Raw genomic sequence first — 25,212 nt, forward strand, 5'->3', positions numbered from 1 at the left:
ATTAACTACATTTGGCTTTCTCAGTTCTATAACATAATAAAAGTAAATATGTATTTGTACAGTTATACAGGGACATTGTCCCTGGGGGAGATTGGGTGAAGGGTACACAGGACCTCTCTGAACAGTTCTTTTCTTTTTGTAATTTCCTGTGAATCTATAAATATTTCAAAAAATTTTGTTTTAAGTAAACCACATCAAAACTACTAACACCATTCTCTGAGGACAGGGAAAGAAGACTAACTCTGAAATCAGAGGTTCCACTTAGACAAATCCTACTGGTATATGTAATTTCTGAATGTGACTTAATGGGATTATATAAATTTTACCATCAGAGAGTAAATGGCTACTGGAAAAAAAACTCTGTCAGAACATTGAGAGATGCTATTTCTCTCTTTCAAAAGATTACTTCAATTTAGCAAGCCAGAGGGACATTATTACCACTTCCGCTTTTCTATGAAGGCATTTGTGACCACTGTCATTCCCACATGCACATGGGACTGGCTTGTCAGACTTTGTATCCTCAGACACCAGATAGCAGAGTGCCTGGTGCACTCTGGTTGACCTGTGCGCCCCTTTTCTGCAATGCGAGCTGACTGAGAGCGGGCACACTGTCTGATTTCTCTCTATATATCTTCAGTGCTGTGTACAGTGTATTGGTAACAGCAGGGGCTAAAAAAATGTTTGAATGAATAGAAAAAGGAAGAAAGAAGAAAAGAGAGAAGGAAGGACTGATGAATGGATATGAACGGACAGATGGAGAGATGGCTAGATGGGCCCTCTTCTCCTTAACCCTATATACAGGAAGATTATAAAAGCCATCTAGTTCTTACTAAAAATAACCATCTTTTTTAGAAGACCACGCCATCTCTTCAGGACCTCAAAATTCCCTCAACAAGATTCCAGGGTAATTAAATGTGGCTGCTGAAACTATTGGGCTCTCCCGGTCCTGAAATGAAAGGCCTTTAACTGAATGAGTGTTGGGGAGGGCAGTCTCCACAAGAGAAGCAGCCCCTTGCCAGCATGTGAAGGAAGGCTTTGTGACTGGGGAGGCCATTCCATTCAGCCTTCTAACCTCCTACCTGCCCCAGGAATTCCAGCACTGTGTGCTTTAGAGCTGAGCAGGGTCAAATGTCCGCATTATTGACTTGGAGCAAGAGGAGAGTTTATTTCAATAGTTCCAAAATACAAGAAGCATTACTTCTCCGATCTTCCAGCCCTGAGAGCAGAGCTATCATGGCAGGACACTAAGAGGTCAAGGTTCTCCCAAAAACGTTGTCTAGCACCTCCCACATCTCCTTTTCTGCATCAGTAGAGGAATTCCAAAGTAATTTCCAAATGCAGACAATGCTTCAGTGAACATGGTACCGATCGGTGTGTAAGCAGCCTCAAAATACTGATTATGTCCCGAGAGTTTATCATGAATAACAATGAGAGTGACCATTTATGGAGGGCCTTCTATGAGTGAGATGGTTTATATGCATTATTGCTCCTGGAACTCATAATGCACTTCCCCATGGAAATAGTGGAATGATGACCCAATTTGGTCCTCCCTCCAAGAAAGCCCATTTAATCTACAATATCCCTGAGGTAGTATTGTTATTATAGGACCCTATTACCAAGTACAATTCTATTGCAGTGTATGAAAAAAAGGGACCAAGCAGTTAGAATTCTAATGTGATGTGTAATTTGGGAGCTATAGCAACTCCCACTATCATGGGATCAAGGACACTGTCTGCTCTCCTGACATACACATCAGCTTTGCCATGTTAGCAGGGAACTACCTTTCCCCAAGCCCTAGCAGGCAGGAGCTCCAAGATGTTTCATTTGCTCCAAAATCACCTGCTGTGCTTCCTACCACAGATCCTAGGATAGAAATGGGGTTCAGGGGTGTGGGGGTCCCAGACTTTGAAAGTACAGGCAGTCCTCAGGTTACAAACGAGGTAGGTTCTGTAGGTTTGTTCTTAATTTGACTCTGCACGTAGGTTGGAACAGGTACATTTGCCTATTAAATGCAATTGAGACAGATGTTTGTCTTAACATAGCATTTATTTTTACCTTTCTGTGCGTATAAATACTTGGACATCTCCAAACCTACAGAATTTATCTCATTCGTAACCCAGGGACCGCCTGTAGAGAGAAAGGGTGTAGCTAAAGCCACTGAGCCAACCAGCAAGCACTGCTGCTTCTATGGATGACAAGCTGTATGAGCCAGAGCTGCTGAGACACCAAGCAAACACTTCTCTGAACACTTGAACACTTCTCCAGAAATAGCTTTACCTCCAAATTGGGAACATATCCAATGATGCTACTGGTTAAGTAAAAGAAACACAACTAATTTGAGAACACCACTCAAGTCAGATTTTTCCAAATGGAATAGAAAGCTGTTTAAGAATTATTTTGACAGGGTGGAGCTGTCTTCCTGTCAGGAAGGGAAGTCTGCAACACCAGGTAGTGCCTCACCACTTTGCCACAATCAAGCTTCTTACGACATTCACGCCCATGACCTTGGCTCAAGACGACACAAGAGATACATAGACGCCCACGTAGGAAACTGGGTTAGCTACTGGGAGAACAAAGCCCCCCGGTCCTGACCTTTTGCTCCATGAGCTGGGAAGGGCAGCAGAGAAGCTGGAGGGAGGAGAGCTTCAAGCCCTGGAGAAAGAAAGACCTGGAGTTCGTTCTCACCATCGCAGAGGGACATGCATGCTCCCCCAACGTGGGGTAGGCTCTCAGCTGCCTTGTCATACTTTTAAGGGAACTGGCATGCATTCATCCCGAAGACAGCACTTCTTACCACCAATGATTTGTGTATGTTTTTGCCATTCTTCTCCAAGTTTTTCAAGGGATGCTGAGAAATATAGCAATCTCCTTTACTTCATTTAAAGATAATTGCCAACTTGCAGTGAGTGACACTTTAGAAGTATATGGAGGTGCAGCAACATAGGCCACTCGTGAGGGAGTATTACTATGGCATGAAGGTTGACCGACACCTATCTAGAGACATACCGGGTGTGCATCTGCACATATGTAAACATGTGCAGGACACACACCTGTACAATAACCCTACTAAACTGCATGGGTTAAGGCAGCATAAACAAAATACACTAATGAGCTTTTGTCACAGCTGCTTGGCATAGGCTACAGAGCAAGAGGAGGCAGGAGCAGTGCTCACTGGTGCTCCTACCCCTTTCTTGCATGGTGGGGGGGGGAGACATCCTTACTTGACTTGGAGAGCTGCTCATCCTGGGAAATGCTGAGGTCATCTGACTCCCCTGACAGCTCCTTGATGAAGTTGGAAGGAAACATTCCAGTCTTTCCATTGAGAACACCTTCCCACCATCCTTCTTCCACCTGCACAGATAAAAACAGAACAGAGAGGCAAGGGTCAGGTAAGATATGGTGCTTCTCAGTTTCCTCTCCCATCTGTGTGGTACAGAGTACAGAGCCCACACAGGCGAAGCTAAAGGACTCAAAGCTTACACTTTAACAGCGAATGAGAAAGCAGACCTCATAGAGCCTTGAGATTCATACTCAGGAAGCAGGGTTTAACCTAGGGACCATAAACACATCTGGAAAAGAATTATTTTCACTAATCTCAAACTAAAATTTGGCATTGTGGTATAAGTAATACACCACAGTAACAGTAGAAGAACATGTGACTCGTCACCAAACAAATCACAATGTTCTCATGTGCTATGAGTATCTCAAGATATCTTTTGCACTCATTGCTACTTGGAAGTGGTGGTAGCTATCACATCTACTGGTAGACCTTGTTATTTAATGTATTAATAAGAAACCACTTATTACAAATGCAAAGGAATTATACTGATTACTATATCAAAATTTGCTTTTAAAATAGATTTGAAGGCCCTTTGAGGTGTGAGCTGGTCTTTAGTGACCAATTAACTGGACAAGCAGAGAAGAGTAAAGAAAAGTCATCCCAAGACTTTGTGACAGAGCCACTAACAGAACACCAGAATGAAGAATAGCAAGCCAGCGTTTTGGAGGAAATAACAGGGCATTTTGAGAACAAGCAAGTATTAAGTTACCAGTGGTGTGGCAGAACAGAAAGAGATCTAGAACCTCTGGAATTTTTTTTACCACGTGCATACATTACCTACTCAAATCAATAAATACAATTTAAAAGCTAAAATAGTTAAAAGAAAAAAAAATTATTGAATGAAAAGTCCAGTTCACATCCTATCCTGAAACTTAGCAGTTGTATGACTTTACTCAAATTTCCTACCAACCAAACTGAACCATGGTTGTACAATGAGGACAGTGAACATACTAATCAATTGTTGGAGATGGATGCATTATGATTTTACACTAGGGGCTATAGACACAGAACCATACAGACATTTTTCTCCCCCTCTCAAGAAGTTGATGTTCTACTAAGGTAGGAAGAGCACATGGTGCAAAGAGGGGAGAGGGCATGTATGACTAAAAACTAGCAATGCAAGTAAATAGATGAGAAAATGTCATGACTCGGCACAAATCAAACTTGTTATCCAAAGTCAAGGTCACTGAGATCTGGGATGCTAAGGGAAGGCTTTGAGAAAAAAGAAATCAAAATTAACTTTGGCCTCTTAGAGTAGGAATGACAGATACAAGTAGGGAAGGGGTGTGAGACATTAAGGAAGGAAGACGCTGATAAGAGTCTGTGGAATGCAGAGAATCAGAGCGGTGCTTAGAGCATTTGTTAGAGAATTCATAGAATAGACTTGCAGAGTCGTGATTAAATCTCCATGATCACAGAATCTTCTGGAAAGAATTCAGACAATGGCATTCATGCACAACGGTCCCAATGACTATTCAACACCAAAATGGCATTTAACAGCATTTTAGTTGAAATTATTCTATGTTTCTATGCCAAGACAAGGTATATGTATTATTATTTTTTAAAGGAGCTTTTTATAGGATAGAATAGTTAGGAAGATCCACATAAGCCGAATATAAATAGTCAAAGGATTTGTAGCATGTGGTCCTTTGTGCTTGCCCTGAATAAGGAACGACAAAATCACTTTCTTTCTCCTGTAATCACAGGACAGAAAGGAAAAACCAAAGGCATGGACCATAAATGAGTAGTCCCTGGAATAATCCCCAACAGTGCAGGGCAGCCGGGCCAACTGCATTTGATTCAGTTTGACAGTATCTAAACAAGCTCCTGTTCTTAGTAACAAGTGGTTCCGGCCTGAGATCCCTGAAGCGCTCCTGATGTGCAGGATAGGTGGCTGCCTGCTGGGAAAACAGGGGTATCTTCACCAAGCCTCCAGATGCCTGTATTACTGCCACAGTACAGTCTGAGAGGAGTGGCCAACAGGAAAACAGCAGAGATCAATCATTAGCCACGCGGGGAATGCAGGGACAGACAATAAAACCACTGCTCACCCCCCGAGGGTTACATTTCTCATTGTAGGCACCATGGGCAGGGGAGAGGTGGGGGGCTGGCCCCAGTACCAATGAGAGCTATTTATTACAACTTCTTCCTATAACCTGCTGATTGGGTTGTAAGATTCAGGCTAGAGATACAAGAAAAATGATCTTCACCCTCACACTATCCTTCTTCAGCAATATTCTAGTTTAACTTCCTGTATAAAGATGAGGACACTGAAGCCCAGAGTAATTACTATTCATTCATTCATTCATGTATTCATCCATCCATTCAAAGAGTAAAGCATAATGCCTTGCATACTGAATGAATAGCAGAGAAATTATTGGGGAAAATCCTCCATGGAGGCCTGCAAAGCCCGTATTCCTTCACAAAAGGATTTTTTTCTTCCTGTGAGGAGCAAAAGGAACCAAAAGATCCTGCTATATTGGCCATTGTTCTTCAATAGGTACCGTCAAGCCTAGGCCTGTGTATTCCACCAAACTCCACCAATATTTCATGAGCACCTATCCTATACTGCTTTAGGGCCTCAGGATAGATTGATTGAGAAGCTCCTACAATGAAGAAATGAACATACAGAGGCTATACACCCCCTCCTTAGAAAAAAAGAAAGCTTCCTTGTGTTTGTTTCTATATTTAAAAGAGAAAAAGAAATGTGTCCCTTTGTAATAAAGTGGAAATTATTGATGTTACCAAGGCCTTACAATTTCTGCCCCAAGGAAACTGATGAAAACAGGCAGACACCCACATTCTCTATACCCACGTTCTCTTCTGCCAACACACACTCATCAGTCTTCTTCAGGCCTTGGCTCTAGGCTGAGAACAAGGCTTTCCTCCAATGTCCTTCTGTGACCAAACCAGCCAGCTCTGTGTTCCCAGAGAACCCCACCTTTGGTTCAGAGCTGGGAGCAGGGCGGCTTACGTGTGGTAGTGTTTGAGAAGGACACAGTAAAAATAAATAGTTTGTGTCTGTGTGCCCCAGCGATTCCCATGTCTTCACAATCATCAGCATCTAAGTGGATTCAGGGCCTAAGGAGCTAGTTCCTAGCTCTCAGCCCTGTTGGATATGGAGAAAGAAGCTGAGTGAACTTCAACAGCTCTACCTCCACCCAATCTTACAAACATTCTCTACATTTGTAAGGCATTAAAGAGGACTTTTAAATGCAAAGATGAGTGTGCTCTCTAGGTATTCAGAACAGTTCCATCCTCAACTTACCACTGCTGAGGTTTTACTGTCAACTGTGCTGAGAAGAAGAACAACAGATTTACCAAGTTTAGAGTCTACCTCAGGGTACAAGTAACAAGACAGAAAAATCCACTTAAGGGCTGCAAAATTTTTTTACATCCAATTAACCCTTTAATACCAAATCTTAATCAGAAGCGCACTGGAGGGGTGCATGGAAGGAAAGCATGGGAGAGAAGGAGGCACACAGGAAAATAAAGTCAGCTTCACTGTCCCAAAAGCAGTTTTACCATTTTTTCCAGAAATGAAAATGAACAAGCCAAGCTTCAAGGAAAGGACCAAACCTTGACATTACTAAAAGTTTCCTCAGAATGTGTTCAGACTTGGTAAGTTGTATGTTTCTAGAAATTTATCCATTTCTTCTAGGTTATCCAATTTGTTGGTGTATAACTGTTCATAGTAGTCTCTTAAAATCCTATGTATTTCTGTGGTATCAGTTTTAACCTCTCCTGTTTCATTTCTGATTTTGAGTCCTCTATCTTTTTTTCTTGGGGAGTCTAGCTAAAGGTCTATTTTACTTATATTTTCAAAAACAACCACTTCTTGCTTTCACTAATCTTTTTTATTGTCTTTTTAGTCTCCATTTCATTTATTTCTGCTCTGATATTTTTTATTTCCTTCCTTCCACTAACTTTGGGATGTGTTTGTTCTTTTTTTTTCTAGTTCCTTGAGGGCATTATGCTAAGTGAAATAAGTCAGAGAAAGACAAACACTGCATGATCTCACTTATATGTGGAATCTAAAAAAGAACAAAAACAAAACTAAACTCCTAGATACAGTAAACAGATTGATGGTTTCCAGAGGGAGGGGTTGGGGGAGGGAAAAATGAATGAAGATGACCAAAAGGTACAAACTTTCAGTTATAAGATAAATAAATTCTGGGGTTGTAATGAGCAGCATGGTGACAATAGTTAACAATGCTGTATTGTATCAATATTTTTAGATTTTATTTATTCATTTTAGAGTAGAGAAAGAGAATGGGGGGAAGAGCAGGAAATATCAAGCTCTGGGTTACGAACTGGCGACCTCAACATTCCAAGTCGGCACTTTATCCACTGCACCACCACAGGCCAGGCTGTATTGTATATTTGAAAGTTGCTAAGAGTAGATCTTAAAAGTTCTCATCACATGAAAAAAAATGTAACTATATATGATGAGGGATGTTAACTAAACTCACTGTGGTGATCATTTTGCAATATATACATGAAATCATTATGTTGTATACCTAAAACTAGTACAATATTATATGTCAATTATCTCCATAAAATTTATTCAGAAATAATTAAATGAGAATTTCAATGGTGGCCCTTTACCTTACCTGTGAGAACATAAAGTTTTTTGAAAATTTAAAAATATTAGAGAAATATTAAGATAGTTCTTTAAAGATTTTTTTAAATTGAGGTATACTTCATATAAAAGCACAGATTTTAACAGTGCAAGTCGATCAGTTTTCACAAATGCATAAAACTGTTTAACTCACATCTCTGTCAACATATGGAACATTTCTATCATTCCAGAAAATTCCCTGGTGTCCCATTCCAGGCAATCCATTTCCAAGAAATAACTAACCTTATTTCTATCACCTATGGCTGATTTTGCCTTTTCTAGAACTCATGTAAATTAAGACATAGTTTACCTTTTTAATATTACTGGGGAAAAAAACTATTTCTAGAAAACATGTTTTTCTATTAGTGGAATTAGTAAAAAATGTATATATATTTTTAAGGGACCCACTTCCTAAGGGCATAAACACCTACATTATTTTCCATTGTAATTGCTATAAATAACCATCCTTGTTGATTTGGGGACATGGAAAGCTGGTTGTGCTAAAAGTCAACAAGTATTATCTAGGTCCTAAACGCCTGGGCCAAAATTTTCCCCCAATTCCTATGTAGTTCATTGTCTGATTACCTCTTTCTGGCAGGGCCAGAATATTGCATACACACGGGATGTTGATTTCTCTTCCCTCCCCTTGTTCTTCTGAGAATAAGCCTATTCTGCATGAGTGGGGCCCCTCAAAAGAGAAATGTGGAGAGTAACTTAAAGGGAAATGATTTAAGAAAACATACAATTTCTATTTAAGACTTAAGCAAACTTTGCCCAATGAGACAGAGCAACATCCATGATTTGCCTTACTGTGGAAGGGGTTTCTGGTAGGGTTTCTTTTACATCCTTCAGCAATGCTTCAAAGTCCTGCCCTTCAAAACTGCTATAGGCTAGTCTATAGGTCCCCAAATTCCTAAATGACCCTACGCTAAGGCCTTACTATCATTGCAACTTGAAAATAGGAGCAAATAATTTTAATCAAGCAAGCAAGATAACCTTTCTGATGAGTCAAGGTCCTAAAGCAGGGGTCGGGAACCTATGGCTCACAAGCCAGATGTGGCTCTTTTGATGGCTGCATCTGGCTCACAGACAAATCTTTAATAAAAAAATAATAACGTTAAAAATATAAAACATTCTCAAGGACACCACAGAATGGTTCCAAAAGGAGAAATGCACTCCCATGTTTGTGGCAGCATTGTTCACAATAGCGAAGATCTGGAAACAGCCCAAGTGTCCGTCAGAGGACGAGTGGATTAAAAAGTTTTGGTACATATATACTATGGAATACTACTCAGCCATAAGAAATGATGATATCGGGTCATTTACAATAACATGGATGGACCTTGATAACATTATACGGAGTGAAATAAGTAAATCAGAAAAAAACTAAGAACTATATGAATCCATACATAGAAGGGACATAAAAATGAGACTCAGAGACATGAACAAGAATGTGATGGCAACAGGGGTGGGGGTGGGGGGAGGGGGGAGGGGGCGAAGAAGGAGTGAGGGGTTGGGGGAGGGGAGGGGCACAAAGAAAACCAGATAGAAGGTGACAGAAGACAATTTAACTTTGGGGGAGGGGTATACAGTGCAATCAAATGTCAAAATAATCTAGAGATGTTTTCTCTCAACATATGTACCCTGATTTATCAATGTCACTGCATTAAATTTAATAAATAAATTTAAAAAAATATATAAAACATTCTCATGTATTACAATCCATTTATTTCCTACCGCTCATGTTCATGGTTGTGGGTGGCTGGAGCCAATCGCAGCTGTCCTCTGGGACAAAACCAAATTTTTATTGGATAATGCCTAACGTACATGGGTCATTGTATGGCTCTCATGGAATTACATTTTAAAATATGTGGCATTCATGGCTCTCTCAGCTATAAAGGTTCCCAACCTCTGTCCTAAAGTTTTGTCCAATCACTATTCCCAGGTGAGCAAATTATTTATGAGGATGTGTTGATCTTAGAAAACCCATACATAAGAAACCTTTAAATGGAAGTATTCCTTTAAAAATTCAGTGTGGGCAACACAACAACTTTAATATGATGAGGGATGTTAACTAAACTCACTGTGGTGATCATTTTGCAATATATACATGAAATCATTATGTTGTATACCTAAAACTAGTACAATATTATATGTCAATTATCTCCATAAAATTTATTCAGAAATAATTAAATGAGAATTTCAATGGTGGCCCTTTACCTTACCTGTGAGAACATAAAGTTTTTGAAAATTTAAAAATATTAGAGAAATATTAAGATAGTTCTTTAAAGATTTTTTTAAATTGAGGTATACTTCATATAAAAGCACAGATTTTAACAGTGCAAGTTGATCAGTTTTCACAAATGCATAAAACTGTTTAACTCACACCTCTGTCAACATATGGAACATTTCTATCACTCCAGAAAATTCCCTGGTGTCCCATTCCAGGCAATCCATTTCCAAGAAATAACTAACCTTATTTGAATGTATCTTAACTAATCTTAACCAAATTTGAATGTATCTGCCAGCTCCTGGTTCCTATAGTCTACACCTGACCCCAAAGGTTCATAGGTCATACCCAAATTCAGAGTAAGAGTGTACTAACACCCTGTCCTTCCTATAGATTAGCCCAGCACCTTGCACAATAAAGCCTGTGCTTACTGAGTTCACCCAAGTACTTCTCACCTTCCACATGCCCTGTTGAAAGATAAACTATTCTAGGGAGCATCATCTTCACCCTCACTGAATACCTTTGTTTTTAAATCCCTCTCTCATTTGTTAATGCCATCACTTACCACTCTAATAACATCCTGGGTTATTAGTTACATTCTTGGCTGTGTATATCTTATCCTCCCTGACTATACCTGACTACTGGGGTAGGGTAGGGTAGGGGGACTGAAAGTTCCAACCATAGCCTTGGCTAGTTGGCTCAGAGAGTAGAGCATTGGTCCAGCTTGAGGACATCCTGGGTTCAATCCCCAGCCAGGGCACACATGAGAAGCAATCATTTGCTGCTCCACTTCTCCCACTCCTCCTTCTTTTTCTTCCCCTCTTGTAGCCAGTGGCTCTACTGGCTCTAGCGTCGGCCCCAGGCACTGATGATCTCTCAGTTGGTCCAAGCCTCAGCTTCAGGTGCTGAGGACAGCTCGGTTGATTTGAGCATTGGCTCCAGATGGAGGTTGCCAGGTGGATTACAGTCAGGGTACATGTGGGAATCTGTCTATCTCCCCTCCTCTCACTTAAAAAAAAAAAGAGCATTCCGACCAACTAATCACATGGTTGGCTCCACTAGCAACCCATTCTCATCCTTTGATACTTCAAAAAGTCAATTCATTAACCTAACAAAAGACACCTTGATCACCTTCTTCATTAAGGAAATTCAAGGACTCTTGGAGCTCTATGCCAGAACGACAGGGCAAAACCCAAATATATATTTCTTATCATAAATCACAATATCAAGACTACCCATCAAAACTGGCAAAGACTCTCTGCTGAGTTAAATTGTGAAGGATTTCAGCCTATTTAGCTCTAGATAAGAGAACCAAATTTCCTGCTATAAGCATAAGAAGGAAGATGGGTAAGTTTCTCGGAAGTGTAAGTTACTTCTTTGCAAACTACAAGATCAGGTTAGGCTTTAAGTCTGAAACTGAAGCCACTGGTCTTTAGCCAGCCTAACTAGGGAACAATGAGAAACACCTCAAAAACTAACCACAAAGAACAAATAAAAGCAAGAATTTCTGAGTATCCCTTGGGTCATGACTAAGACAGACTGGTTGAGACCACGCTCGTCCAACACAAAAGGAGAAGTGGCTCACTTCCCAGGCTCCAGATGACATGGGAAATCAAAGAGGCTTCAATGACCTTTTCAAAAAACAAAGGCCAGCTGGCCAGTTTGAAGCCGCAGAGCCCGCGCATGCCACCTCTCTCGGTGATATTGTCCACGTGCCGTCTCTGCTCTTATCAGATTGGCGCCTGCATTTTTCAGTCCTCTCCACTTGGGACAAAATGACACAAATATGTATTTACAACAATGTCTTTAAAAATATCTACCCAGGAACTTAGCCTCCTATTTCTCCTTTGAACTGGCAACCCAATTCCTTTAGGTTCGCAATGACGAAGCTAATGATGAGACAGAATCACTCTGTGCTGTCCAGCCCAGAGGCAGAAGCACGGTGAGGGCTTCCCTGAGCAACTTCACCTTGCCATCTCCACTTACCCCTGGACTGGCCCGTGCTCTCCATTCCTTCTCTGAGTCACATTGCAGAGGCCCATTTGGGCTGGACACTCAAGGCTGGTCCTCGAATCCTGCCCAGTGAGGGTCAGGGCTGTGTCTACTCATGTATGCTTAAGCCTGCTGCATATATTGCTAGCTTACAATTTGGTTAACTAGCTCAAAAGTATGTAAGTGTTAAGAGAAAGAGTTAGTGGTGTGAAGGAATAATGATAACGTGTTGAAGGTTAAAAAACACTGCCAAGTTATGTGCGGACAAGAAAGATTAGGGGTGGCAGACCGTAGGACTTTAGATTTACAGACTCCAGTTGCTTCACAGCATGTGCCTTTGTGTGTGTGAATACAATAGAATCGATCTGTTAACCAATCAATAAGAATATAACATATGATACATATGGTATATATACACATACATATATAATACACACCATACACAATGTTATATTTTTATTTACCGATAGATTGATTGCTTCTACCATATTGCAAGGCTATTTCTATGGTCTTATCTCAATCAGTCCTTGAGATTTAAGGGTTTTGTTTATTTGGAATTTTTGTTTATTTCTTTAGTTTTCAGTAGAATTAGAAAATACCTACCCATTTGCATTTATATAATATCCTTTATAAGAGAAAAGGGCAGATGTTATATTATTCATTGTGAATGGCCCCAAACCCACAATATTACAGGTAAATTGGAACAACAGGGAAATTGATTTTTGATACAATTTTTAAAATATGGACTAAGAGGCCAAACTTTATGTTCTGTTTTACATAAATAGTATAGCCTACATAGCTATTTTTCCTTGTTCCTATTGAAGAAAGCCCAGAATGAAGCCTAGCATTGAACTGGAGGTGAGTGGAAAAAAGACTGGTATTGTAGGTGGTGAAGTTCAATGTCACGAAGGTGAGGCAAACAGCAGCCCTGCAATCACTGTTCTTTAGCCATCCATGCCCGCTCTCCCTACAGCCAACAGGCAGGTGAGAGTGGGCAATGCTTTCCAGAAATTCATTAATAATTTTTCTTATCTCGATTTCTATTTTTAAAACACTATTACAACATTAAAGGAGAAATCATCTATGACAGAACAATTTTCAATGACTATTTCCTTTCTCTTTGGTCATGTACATGGAGATATATTTTATATGTCTATATCCTAGTACATGTATTCTAATCTGTTTGTTTATTTTGCAAAAAATCTTTTCATACTTACATTTATTAATTTACTTTATTAATCAAGATTTTATTAAGGTATGTATTAGGCTTTAGGTACTATTCCAGGTACTGTACCATGAATATAAAGATGTATAAAAACCAGGTCCCTGTTGTTAAAGAGCTTGCAGGTTAGCAGAATGTAACAGATAATTACAATGCACGGTATTGTCATAAATACAGATTTAAAAGCCTCTGTGTTTACCATCTTAATGGCTTCACAATCTTCTAGCTGGATAATAAAACAATTCACATAACTCTTCACTTTCTTCATTATTTTTCATTATCATATACACTGCTGCAACAAACATGTTTCACATCCTTTTTTCCCTGTTAACCATTTTCTGTGGATAAATTCCTAGGAGTGAAATTACTGGGTCAAAGTGTATTAATTCAGAGTTTTATAGCTCTTGACATACCTTCCTAAATAGCTTCATAAATATATACAAAGTCACCACTTCTTCCGAACATTGCCAACAGTCTTACCACTATTTTCTTAGAATTTTCAAAAGCAGAGACCCATTATTGTTTTCATTTGTATTTATTTAATAAATAACAGGAGTAACATTTTCTCATGGCTAAGATTTTTTATTTCCCCTTGGAGGATTTGTGTTTATGGCAGATTTATCTATCATTTATCACTGTGATAGCAGTTTCCTAATATATTTTCAGATGCTACAAATATAATAACTTTTCATCATAATCTATTGCATAGTTTTCCTGTTTCTTGTTCTCTTTGTTTAGCTAAATTAAATTCACCTCAAATCATAACAAAATTTTAACTCTTCTTTTAAAGTAGTCATACTGTTTGTTTTTTCCTCCAGAATTTCTTCCATGGTTTCAGTCTTAAGAAATTTGTCCTTCTACCATTGACATAAATGTTCTACTCTGTTGTCCATTTTTCACTCATTCAACTTCACCAAATCTCTTATGTGTCCCGCTTGGCACCAGGGATAAAAAATGATGAATGAATGATATATTAATATAAATTAATACTATCCCAAACTTGGAAATAGGCAAAGGGGTTACTGCATATCTTCCCAATACCATACTGGAAACCCTATTAACTAATTCTCCAGGGACACGTAACTCATTTGACACACTATTTACTGTTCATGAGTTTAGTTTACAACTCTGTTAATCGGGAGGTTAACTGGTAGAAAACTGAAAGCCATGTAAATCAGTGGTCCCCAACCTTTTTTGGGCCATGGACCGGTTTAATGTCAGAAAATATTTTCACGGACTGGCCTTTAAGGTGGGACAGATAAATGCACAAAATAAAATTATGCGACCGGCGTAAAAACTGTGGTATTTTTAAATATAATTGTCGAACTTATGAGACAAGCATCAAGAATGAGTCTTAGACGGATGTAACAGAGGGAATCTGGTCATTTTTTAAAATGAAACATCGTTCAGACTTAAATATAAATAAAACGGAAATAATGTAAGTTATTTATTCTTTCTCTGCGGACTGGTACCAAATGGCCCACAGACCGGTACCAGTCGCAGCCCGGGGGTTGGGGACCACAGATGTAAATGATTCTTGTCACAAGGCAATGAAAATAAATTTTGACCAGCAGAGATGTTAATGATTTGTCCCCTAAAAAGGATGACCTCAGATGTTAGTTTTTGTTTGTTTGTTTGTTTTTTGTATTTTTCTGAAGTTAGAAGGTGGGAGGCACTCAGACTCTTGCATGCGCCTGAATGGGATCCACCTGGCAAAATCACCGGGGTGATGCTCTGCCCATCTGGGGCATTGCTTTGTTGCAGCAGGAGCCACTCTAGCAGCTGAGGCAGAGGCCATGGAGCTGTCCTCAATGCCCGGGCCAACCTTGCTCCAATGGAGCCTTTGCTGTGTAAGGGAAGAGAGAGATAGAGAGGAAGGAGAGGGGGAAGGGTAGAGAAGCAGATGGGCGCTTCTCCTGTGTGCTTTGACCCAGGAATCGAACCCAGGACTTCCACATGCTGGGCCAACACTCTACTGCTGAGCCAACTTGGCAGGGCCAGATGTTAGTTTTATTGCCCTGTAGGACATTATGTAGTTTTGCATCTAACTTGGCAATCTTAGTCAAGTATTTTCTCTTTCAGTGATTATAAATACTTTGCTCTTTCACAATACTGTTTGGGCCAGGCTTACCATCTTACAGATTCCCTCAATACTGAGTTAAATAAAGCTTTGAAATGTGCTCACCTTATGGTTTGCATGAGAGTCAGGGAATCTGGCTGCTAACATCAGCCCTACCCACATTATAGTTCATTTAACCTTCTCCTTGACTTCCAGCTTCCTTTTTTGTAAATCATGGGTTTTGGTATGGTCCAATGGTATTAAAAAAAAAAAACAAAGCGATCGGAAAACTGTATTTCTATCTACAGATAACATGTGTTGAATCAAAATGAATGATCAGATTCTAAGTTTGAAGCCCAGGACCTCCCAGGCCCAAAGGACTGAAGCCTGAGCAGCTCATTCCATTGTCTGGTGGGACACTTCACCAGCAGAGCTGACTCTGAGTAGCCAGGACCAAGCAGGAATAAGAGACAGCGGTGTAGTAGGAAGCACAAGATCTCCAGCCATGTGAACCTGGCTTCAACCCTCAGCTCTGCCTCTTCTACAGTCTCTTGAGCCTCATTCCTCATCTACAAAAGAAAGTGGTTGTGATGAGCCAATGGGCCAATATGCAAAGAAGCTTGTCACACCTGGCACACACTAGGTCTTCTGGTTTCTTCTTTTCCTTCCCCCGAGTCCAGTGTCCCCCACTATGAGTAATGAATCTATTCTCTAGAAATGGATCAGAAGCACTTCTGGATAATCAGAAGTGCTACCAGTAATTGCAGCAGAGGAGTCTACCAGTAATTGAAGCAGAGGAGAAAAGCTGTGGCATTGAGTTGGAATTCCAGAGGTACTTAGCACACTGTGTTAGAAAGACAATGGTTTTCAATGGCCCCAGAAGGCTTGGTGGCATTTTCTCTGGGAACCCTTGTCTTCTGAAAAGAAACTTCACTAAATGATGTCTAAGGTCTCTTTGAATTGGCCTACCACAGCAAGTCAACCAGCCGTGGGTGGGTTCTAACAACCACCTGAGGCTGCCACACCCACCTGCCTGGCAAACTTACCTCTCCTACCACCTCTATGATGTCACCGACTTTCAGCTCCAGCTCATCATCATTCTGGGGCAGGTAGCTGAATGCCACCTGGCATCGGCGCCTCCGTCGATCACCTAAATGGGAAAGCAAAATATTTAGATACAGGTCTTTTCTCAAAATTAGATTTTAAAGAGAGGCTTCCTAGGCATGCAGGCAATTTAAGCTGACTTGTCTGAAATATGCTCTCTGGGACATGGCTAGAGGCACGGCAGCCCTGGTCTCTCAGAGAGAGGCAGTAGAAAGCAGAGCAATGCTTCTTGGTCTTTTAAAAGCTGCTGGGTCAGAAAGGCATGGATATGAAAGACCGATCCATTGGTGCAAAAGGAAAAACCCCACCCTGAAGCGCTGGAGCACAGTGTTGCCTTAAACAGTTTTCCATGGATAGGGCTTTGTATTTGCTGCTGACGATTTTTAATGAAAGCTGATATGATATGGTTGAGTAAAAAGAATGGTCTGCTTCTAATGCTAGCAAGGGAGAGGGAAATTTTCCCCAATGTGCAAAGGAAAAGATAAACTATTCTGGCCCTTTTCTCACTAATCATCACCCTTTCAACATGCTGGAACTCAGCTCTGATAAGCAAAGGCTGATTAGATTTCAGCCTGCTCTTGGTGCCATTTCAAATGCCCCACAGGGTTTCAACAAATCCACTTCTGTCCTCTTCCCTCTGTTCCCAAGGGATCCATTAGCAGAATCCCTGGCTGCTTACACAGAACTAACCCAGGCAAATCAAGATAAAAGCCAGGACCACACTTCACTTGACCAGAAGACACTCAAGGTTATAGCATCTCAGAGGGAGGCCCCCTTGACTTAGAGCTGGTTCAAGTACAGACACAACTGTCTACACCACAGACATACATTGTAGGGAGGAAGAACATTTATGTGGTACGTGTGGTGGGGTGGGGGAGACAGAGAGAGAGTAGTGGAGGCTCAAATCAGGCAGAGGTGACTAGGAGAAATAAACTGAGACCAGCATTGCTCAAAAGTTTGTCATTCAAGGCTGACCACCTTACATTGTCCCATCCTGCCACATGGCCTAGAAAACCAAAGGGATCATCAACTTCAAGGAAGCATTTAGAAATGCTTACATTATTTTTGGATACAGCCTACAGGGATTCTTTTTCTTTTCTAATCTTTTTCCTGAGAAAGCAAATCCCTACAGGAGTGATTACAGACCACATTAAGGCCCCCACACAGCAGGACGTCATACAAAGGGGAAGGCCTTTGTTACATCTGATGTACGCACTGATCAATATTTTTCAAAAGCCAGTGACCTAGTTCTCTCTGTTCCATTTTTCTCTGCCTGAACCTCACTAAGTAAGAACAGAGTTGAACAGAGGGAATAGGGCAGAAGTTCAGAATCAATATCTTGTCTAATCACATCTTTGGCAACTACAAGCATACACTCCACCTCTTTGTACAAAATCGCAAGCTGCCTGATCTTCATGAGAACAAATGCTGAGCTCTCAAGCCAATTTCCAGGTGTTAACTGTATTCCCAGCAGGCAGACTAGGGCAACCCAAGGAGGCACCGGCTCTCCCAGGGACAGAGGGCCCACCCCAGCTGACTTTTCCCAGACAGCAATTCAGGAAGTGTGGTGCCCAGTGCAAAGAGCTCCACCCCTATTCCACGGCTTCACACACACAAAAGAAGACCAACCAAGCACTGTGTATCATACAGGACGCATAATTCTCATTGTAGCTAGGAAAGTCTAGATGATGAGGTGATCTTGACACCTATAACCTGTACTTGGTGACTCCCTTCACCCTATATATACTTCTTAAGATGAAGTTCTACTATAAACCTTTAAGAGCTTTATTTAATAGAGTTTATGTTAAAAACAAACTCTGCAGATACAAATATGAACATAAAACAAATAAACATGACAAATGCCTGAAACCCAACACTCACAACTACAGAAGTGCCAAAGTCCCGACCAAACTGACTTAAAATATCTAATGACCTAGTGTTAAAAAATAGTATCTAATGACCTAGTGTTAGCTGAAGTCACAAATCTTAGTTAAATATAAGTTCAATATTCTCAAAACCCTCTGTAAAAAGTAACATCTAACCCAACACTACACAAATGGCAAAGGAGAAAGGGATCTATTTTTCTAGATAAGACTAACCCAGCAGATTCCAGGCCTAGAACAGAATAACCAGATTTCTCTAGAACCAAATATCTGCATCAAACTTCTATAAAGCCCTGTCTGGTATTAGGAATAATGACACATTTATTCTGCCATGCTAATCAATATTTCTTAAAAATCCTCTAAGAAGGTTATTCATTTGGTGGCATAAAGTCCTATAAGGCACACTGCCAACATACAGGATTAAGAAAAGTGAGCCCTGATGGGGAGGTATCCAGAGGTTGCTGTGGTAAAGGTCACCTGACCTGGCCCCAAGTAGAAACAGTTATTCCACCAGGATCTTTTCTAAAGCACTTTTAATACCCATCATCCTGCCAACTACATGAGTTCAAAAAAAAAGGGGGAAGGGTCAGGATGAACAACCATTTTGCAAAGGTGAAAATTTGAGTTCAGTGACTTGCCCAAGATTACCAAGCTAATAAGCGCCAATATCTCCCTGGCCTGAGTTCAGAGCTCTCCATTCAATGCTGGATGGACCAATTGAGCTCACATCTTATCCCAAATTCTCTGTAATCTGCACTTAATTGCTTCCTGTACCACTGCACAACATAGCCTTAGGTCTTCACCAGTGCTTTCTTATCACAGATAACTGTCAAACTCCTGGACTGCTGACACGTTACATGCCTTCTCTCAAGTCCTCACACCAATCCTATGAGGTTAGGGGTGCTGGCCCATCTTTATGGATGAGTCCAAAAAGGCTAGAGAATTCGTCCTAGGCACACAAGGTAAAGAAGCAGTGGTCTGCACCCTGTTCTTCCACCAACCCAAGGTAAGACCAGGAAAGCAGTTTAGGAGTGTATTTCAGGGATACTTTGGATACCAAGCTAAAGATGAGGACTTTATTTTATGGGCAACGAGGAACCAGAGGAGCTTTCTGGGCAGAGAAGTGACAACATGTTATAAGGACAGCAATTCAGGGAGAAGTGCCTGGTGTCAGAGGTGTGCAGGGATGAAGCCTAGAAGCATGCAGGTGAACCAACAGATGACAATGAAAATAGAGAAGGTCGGAAAAGCATGGTGGAAGGAATCATGTACACAGGGAAGAAGAGGTGGATATGCAGTGTCATCTGTAGTTGAAGTGTGTCCACTGCCCCCTTTGGAAGCCAATGACCCTCTCTTACTTGTCCTTGATCCTCAGCACCTAGCTCAGTGGCCGTTAGAGCACACATTCAATCCATTCTTGATAAATGGATGGATGAATAAACTAATAAGTACCTACTCCACATTCTGTCCATGAGCCATGGTTTTGTGAACACAAACTTCCAGACAGTCAAAGGGGCACTGGAGAAGGACAGGAAGGGTGGAGGGAAAGAGTTAAAGCCTCAACCTGGTGTTACGCATGGCACTCACCAATGTGTGCTTAAAAGCCAATGCCAAAATGGTTAAAATGGTAAATTTTACATTACAGGTATTTTATCAAAATTTAAAGGAAAAAAGCCAATGCTACATTGAATTGTGGCAGCTATCAGGATGAAAAGATGGTGGCCTCTGTAGTCTTGGCACTGTGTTGAAGATGCCTCAGTCAACCAACTCTGTAGTCCAAAGCATATGTGAGACTGAACAATATATGCCTTACAACTTCCGTCTTCCAAGTTTATGGTCCACTGGCAATTATCCATAGTAAATGGTAGAGCACAGCTATAGTATCTGGACAAGAAATTATGGTTATTTGATTTTAAACTTAGTTCTCTTTAAAGACAGAAAAGACTTATTTTAAATAGGCACAGCTGTATGTATAAGAAAGTCCAGGGCAGCACTGTTTCTAATAGCAAATTCATACACACAGAGAGATCATCACAGGAAGCATCCTGAATGTCCACCGAGAGGAAAGAGCTACATGAATCATGTGGGAAACTAAACAGCCATTAAAAAGAACAAGGAGCCCTATATGTACTAATGTGGAAAGGTATCCATAATACACATAAAAGACCAAGTCACATAATACGTACAGTATAATCCCAACACTGCAAACACACATACAATTCCCTCCATAACCTCCACCAGGAATGCTTATTTACTACTGAGCACCAGGAACCTAGCACAGAGTATGCATTCCACAAATGTTTATAAACAAGTAAGTGGATTCATTCAACATTCAACTTAATGCAATTGAGTGAATGAGAGAAACGGTATGTATGCCTAAAGATACTTGTATAAGCACAGAAAATGGTATGGAGTACACCCCAATGTAACTGATATTTTTGGAAAAGGAGATGGGGGTGTGTAAAGAGAGATTCATTTAAAGGTTTCTGCATATCAATTTGTTTTTTACAAAGGGAATTTAACACAATTTTTGACAACATCAGTCACCTATTAAAAGCATTATCTTGCATTATGAAACATTCTGATTATGTTTTGACGACATTAGTAATAAATTTAGTTCTTATTTTCCAAGCAAAGAAATAAATACCAATTGAATGAGGCAGAGAGGTAGTTGTCACAGGTTGATGAGAAGGGGCTCTGAACTGGTTGTGGCTGGTCCACAAAGACAGCAGGAGATGTGAGCCCAGGGAAGCAGCTCCACTCCCTCAGCCACACTAATTATTCTGATCAGACGTTGTTAGAGAATCCCAAGTGGCCCCCAATATCCTCCAGTTACCGATCCAAGGTCATTTACCCTGGTCTGACTCCCCAGAGCACACAGCCCAGGCAGCCATCTCTGTCCCGGAGGTGGAGGGGCCCTATGTCCATCCGCTCACTCACTCTCACTCGATTACTCACTGGAACATGCACACCTACCCAGCCAAGGGGGCTCCTTCTTTGGGTTCTCCTAACAACCACTGTTTTTCTCTAGCACTGCCCTCGTCCACTGTATTTCAATTATCTCTGAGTATCAATCTGTTTGTCTCCTCCCTTTTAGCTCTGACACCTTTGTCAACAAATGCAACTTATTTGCCAACAGCCAACCAAATATGCCTCATGATGGTTATGTGGATACTACTTTATGACAAATGCCCACTCTTGATCCATCTGTAAGCCCAAGTGACACATATCTGGAAACATACAGAGGGACACAAATCCCTGATTTAGTCCTTCCTCAGTCCTAGAAACTTCAGAGTCTAACACCTACTTTAAAGAAGCCACTGAAAGCAGTCTCAAAGTCAGTCAATTAATATATGACCCAAAAAATCTATTTTCTTCTACCAGTGTAATACAGAAAGGGGCCATCCACTCAATAAATTGAGTTTCCACCTGACCAGGCAGTGGCGCAATGGATAGCATGTCAGACTGGGACACAGAGGACCTAGGTTTGAAACCCTGAGGTCGCCGCCTTGAGCATGGGATCATAGACATGACCCCATGGTTGCTGGCTTGAGCCCAAAGGTCACTGGCTTCAACCCAAGGTTGCCGGCTTGAGACCAAGGTCGCTGGCTTGAGCAAGGGGTCACTCACTCTGCTGTAGCCCCCTAGTCAAGGCACATATGAGGAAGCAATCAATGAACTAAGGTGTTGCAACAAAGAATTGATGCTTCTCATCTTTCTCTCTTCCTGTCTGTCTGTTCCTATCTGTCCCTTTCTCTGTCTCTCTCTGTCTCTGTCATGATAGATAGATAGATAGATAGATAGATGATAGATAGATAGATAGATAGATAGATAGATAGATAGATAGATAGATAGATAGATAGATAGATAGAGTTTCCGCAAAGAGAAGCAGCATACGGAGAGTTTCAATGTTAACGTTGTCACCTGATGGCTCCTTAGAAGCCACATGTACAATTTTGGTGCCATGGGCATGAAGAAGCCCTCCAACCATGATGTCTTCCACATTAACTATCTTATAAAAATGGGGTGTGAATTGGCTGTACAGAAAAATGCACAAGGATGTACAGCTCACGGACATGTGGTCCACACTGACAGGTTAAAAAGCACACGAGAATGCTGGGCCTCACAACACAAAGAGACAGCTGACCCAAAGGGCCGGCATTGTGACTACCTCATGTTCCCTACTTCATGGCACTTTGCCCAGTCTTTTCACATATAAAAGTGGAATGATGGGGACAGACCTATTTTGCTGGAAGGCCTGCAGCCTCCTGGCTCCCTCCCTTTTTTCCATTTGTCTTTACATTAATGAATATGTTAAAAGGCAGCTTTGTTAATTATTTATACCAGTTCGACCAGTGTTCTTTCCACCAGCCTTCCCTTCCCATCAAAGTGAGATAAAGGAACCACACTGAAAAACAAAGTCGGTGATGTGTATAAAGGGCTGTCTGGTTTTCCCCTTTCCTTAGGCTGATCCCAGGGCGTGGTTTTGGCCTTTCAGCATGCCTCTTAATCCAAATGACCTGACCCACAGCAGAACATACCCAGGGGACATTTCCCCACACTGTCCTTGTGTCCCTGGCCTGACTCCCCCAGCCCAGGCCACCGGCTCCCTGGGGAGGCAGCCTGGATGTTCAGAGGAGAAAATCCAATCTATAGAGCACACTGTTTTTCTCTGCTTCGGCAAGGCTGGTTTGGGCAAAATGCCCAAAAGAACTCGACATATTTATAGAGTTTTGTTTGATCTACTTTTAAATGCTCCATGCAGAGTCATTCAAGTGAAATGAGAATACAGAATTTCAAAGGAAAAACTGAAGGAAGATTCTAAATATAAGTTATTTGTTGTACATAAACAAGATTTCTCCTTTCTATCCAACATACTCCCTCTAATGTATCTATTTTTAAAGATATTCTTAAACTTTGCTGCTGACAGAGGGCCCTGCCCATCCCTCACTTTCACAGTTAAGGGAGAAAACAGGGAGGGGACAGAGGAAAGAGGGGGAGCATGTGTGAGCACACACGTATTAGGAATTGTGACAAAGGTCTAGAAAAATCCTAGACACTCATCTGGGGTCCAGCTCTCTCGCCTATTCATAGAGAATTCTCACGGGGAAATCCCAAAGCAGATCCAAAATTTGTCAGTTTTTAAAATTAGAACCAAAAAAAATGGTCACTGTACAGGGAGATTTCGAGAACGACAGAAAATTCCTCGTCTCTCTTTAGGAAGGAAGTACAAGGTCTGTACTGTCGGTAGTCAAAACGATGTTTAAATTTGGACTCATTTTCAATATAGTTTCCCTTCTCATCCCCATAAAGAAGGGGGGAGCCTAGGTATTTATAAATTTTCTTAATGCAGATGGGGGTTGTCATTTCCACAATTCCTTCTTCTTATCTAAAAGCAGAGGTTATTAACTGGGGCTCATGGAGAGAATTCAGAGGCTTTAAACATGGATGGGAAGATAATTGCATGTTTATTTCTGTTGTCCTATCATTGGAATCTGGCCTTTCTTTCCACCGCACATATAGGCAACAAAACACACTGCTATTAGCAGTTTGTGGACTTGAGGTATTTCCCATCACAGGATAGATTTCCATTTCACATCACAGTTGTTGCAGTTATCTTGAAACATCATTTATACTCATCCTTATTTCAAAATTATGATAACTTCTAGACCCAGTGCTGGATCTTGTTATTAATGCATCAATAAAGAATATGTATTACTTATATTTTTGCAACACTTTGAAAACTGTATTTCAGTATAATTGGTTTCCTTTGTAATCCTATGGATTTTATTTTATTCATTTACAAACATTACTCTGAGAAGGCGTCCGCAGACTTCAAGAGACTGGCAAATGGGTTCCACAGCAATGTTTTTTAAAAGTTAACTCCTAAGCCCTACTTTCAAGATTATGGCTTGCAAGGAATCACAAAGGTACCAGGGGGGATTATATATGCAAAATAAAGCAGCAAACGTAACATTTGGACTCTACATTGGAATGTTTCATAGGCTTTGGAGCAGCACATCAGGACAAAAGAACCATATTGGGCAGCTTAACAGGTCCTGATCCACGACTGGCCATGTGGCGCAGCATTCAGGAGGCTGCTTGCCAAGTGCCCTCTTATTACCCAGGTCAGTAGCTGGCAAGAGCTCCACTCTGTCATCTGGAGTCTTGGCTCAGCTGAGCCCAAGGCCCACACTTCCTTCCAGGAAGACCAGCATAGCTCATTTGCAGGCTGACACCCGCCACTGTCTCAATGTCCCCCCTCCAGCCAAGCCCTACATTTCTCTCCCTTTGCTAGCTAGTAGAGTTTTAGAATGTACTCCAAATGTCGGTCCTATCCAAACCCCGACCAGGGATAAAGAGGTCGCTTGGGCTTCTGTGTACCCACACGGCTTTATATACACCTCTTCTCCCAGCCCTAGTCAGCTGCATTGTCATTGTTTGCCTGCGTGCCCCAGAGCCTGCTGGGCACAAATGTTCCATGAAGGGAGGGATGTTTGCACCAATGTTTATAACTGCATAAGATTTGCCTGGAGGGCCTGCCTGACTTTCCTGAGGTCCCTTCTTTGTGCTCTCACTACAGGATGAAGGACCCTGAGGTCAGCAAGTCCCACTGAGACTGGAGCCATCTGACCAATTCTTCAAAAAAAAATGTTGTAAATCAAGAAAACAGCAATTCCACTTTTCAGAAACTATATTCCAGATAATTTACATGAAATGCACCAAGATATATGCATAATGTTCACTGCTACATTAGTTAG

General features: G+C 41.1%; 1 protein-coding gene across 7 annotated transcripts in view; it reads right to left on the reverse strand.

Moving 5' to 3' along the window:
* The window catches only part of SH3KBP1 (SH3 domain containing kinase binding protein 1), a 442,009-nt gene that overhangs the window by 150,869 nt on the left and 265,928 nt on the right, over positions 1-25,212 (reverse strand). For 5 of the 7 annotated variants that reach the window (XM_066357664.1, XM_066357661.1, XM_066357657.1 and 2 more), the window contains 3 exons: positions 16,511-16,614; positions 3,222-3,351; positions 2,593-2,652 (listed from right to left, as the gene is read on the reverse strand). In XM_066357664.1, coding sequence (XP_066213761.1) covers positions 2,593-2,652; positions 3,222-3,351; positions 16,511-16,614 — 294 coding nt within the window. The remainder of the gene's footprint in view (positions 1-2,592; positions 2,653-3,221; positions 3,352-16,510; positions 16,615-25,212) is intronic. The other 2 variants (XM_066357663.1, XM_066357662.1) reach the window with 1 other exon arrangement.

Source organism: Saccopteryx leptura, chromosome X, assembly GCF_036850995.1.
Source record: "Saccopteryx leptura isolate mSacLep1 chromosome X, mSacLep1_pri_phased_curated, whole genome shotgun sequence".
NCBI lineage: Eukaryota > Metazoa > Chordata > Mammalia > Chiroptera > Emballonuridae > Saccopteryx > Saccopteryx leptura.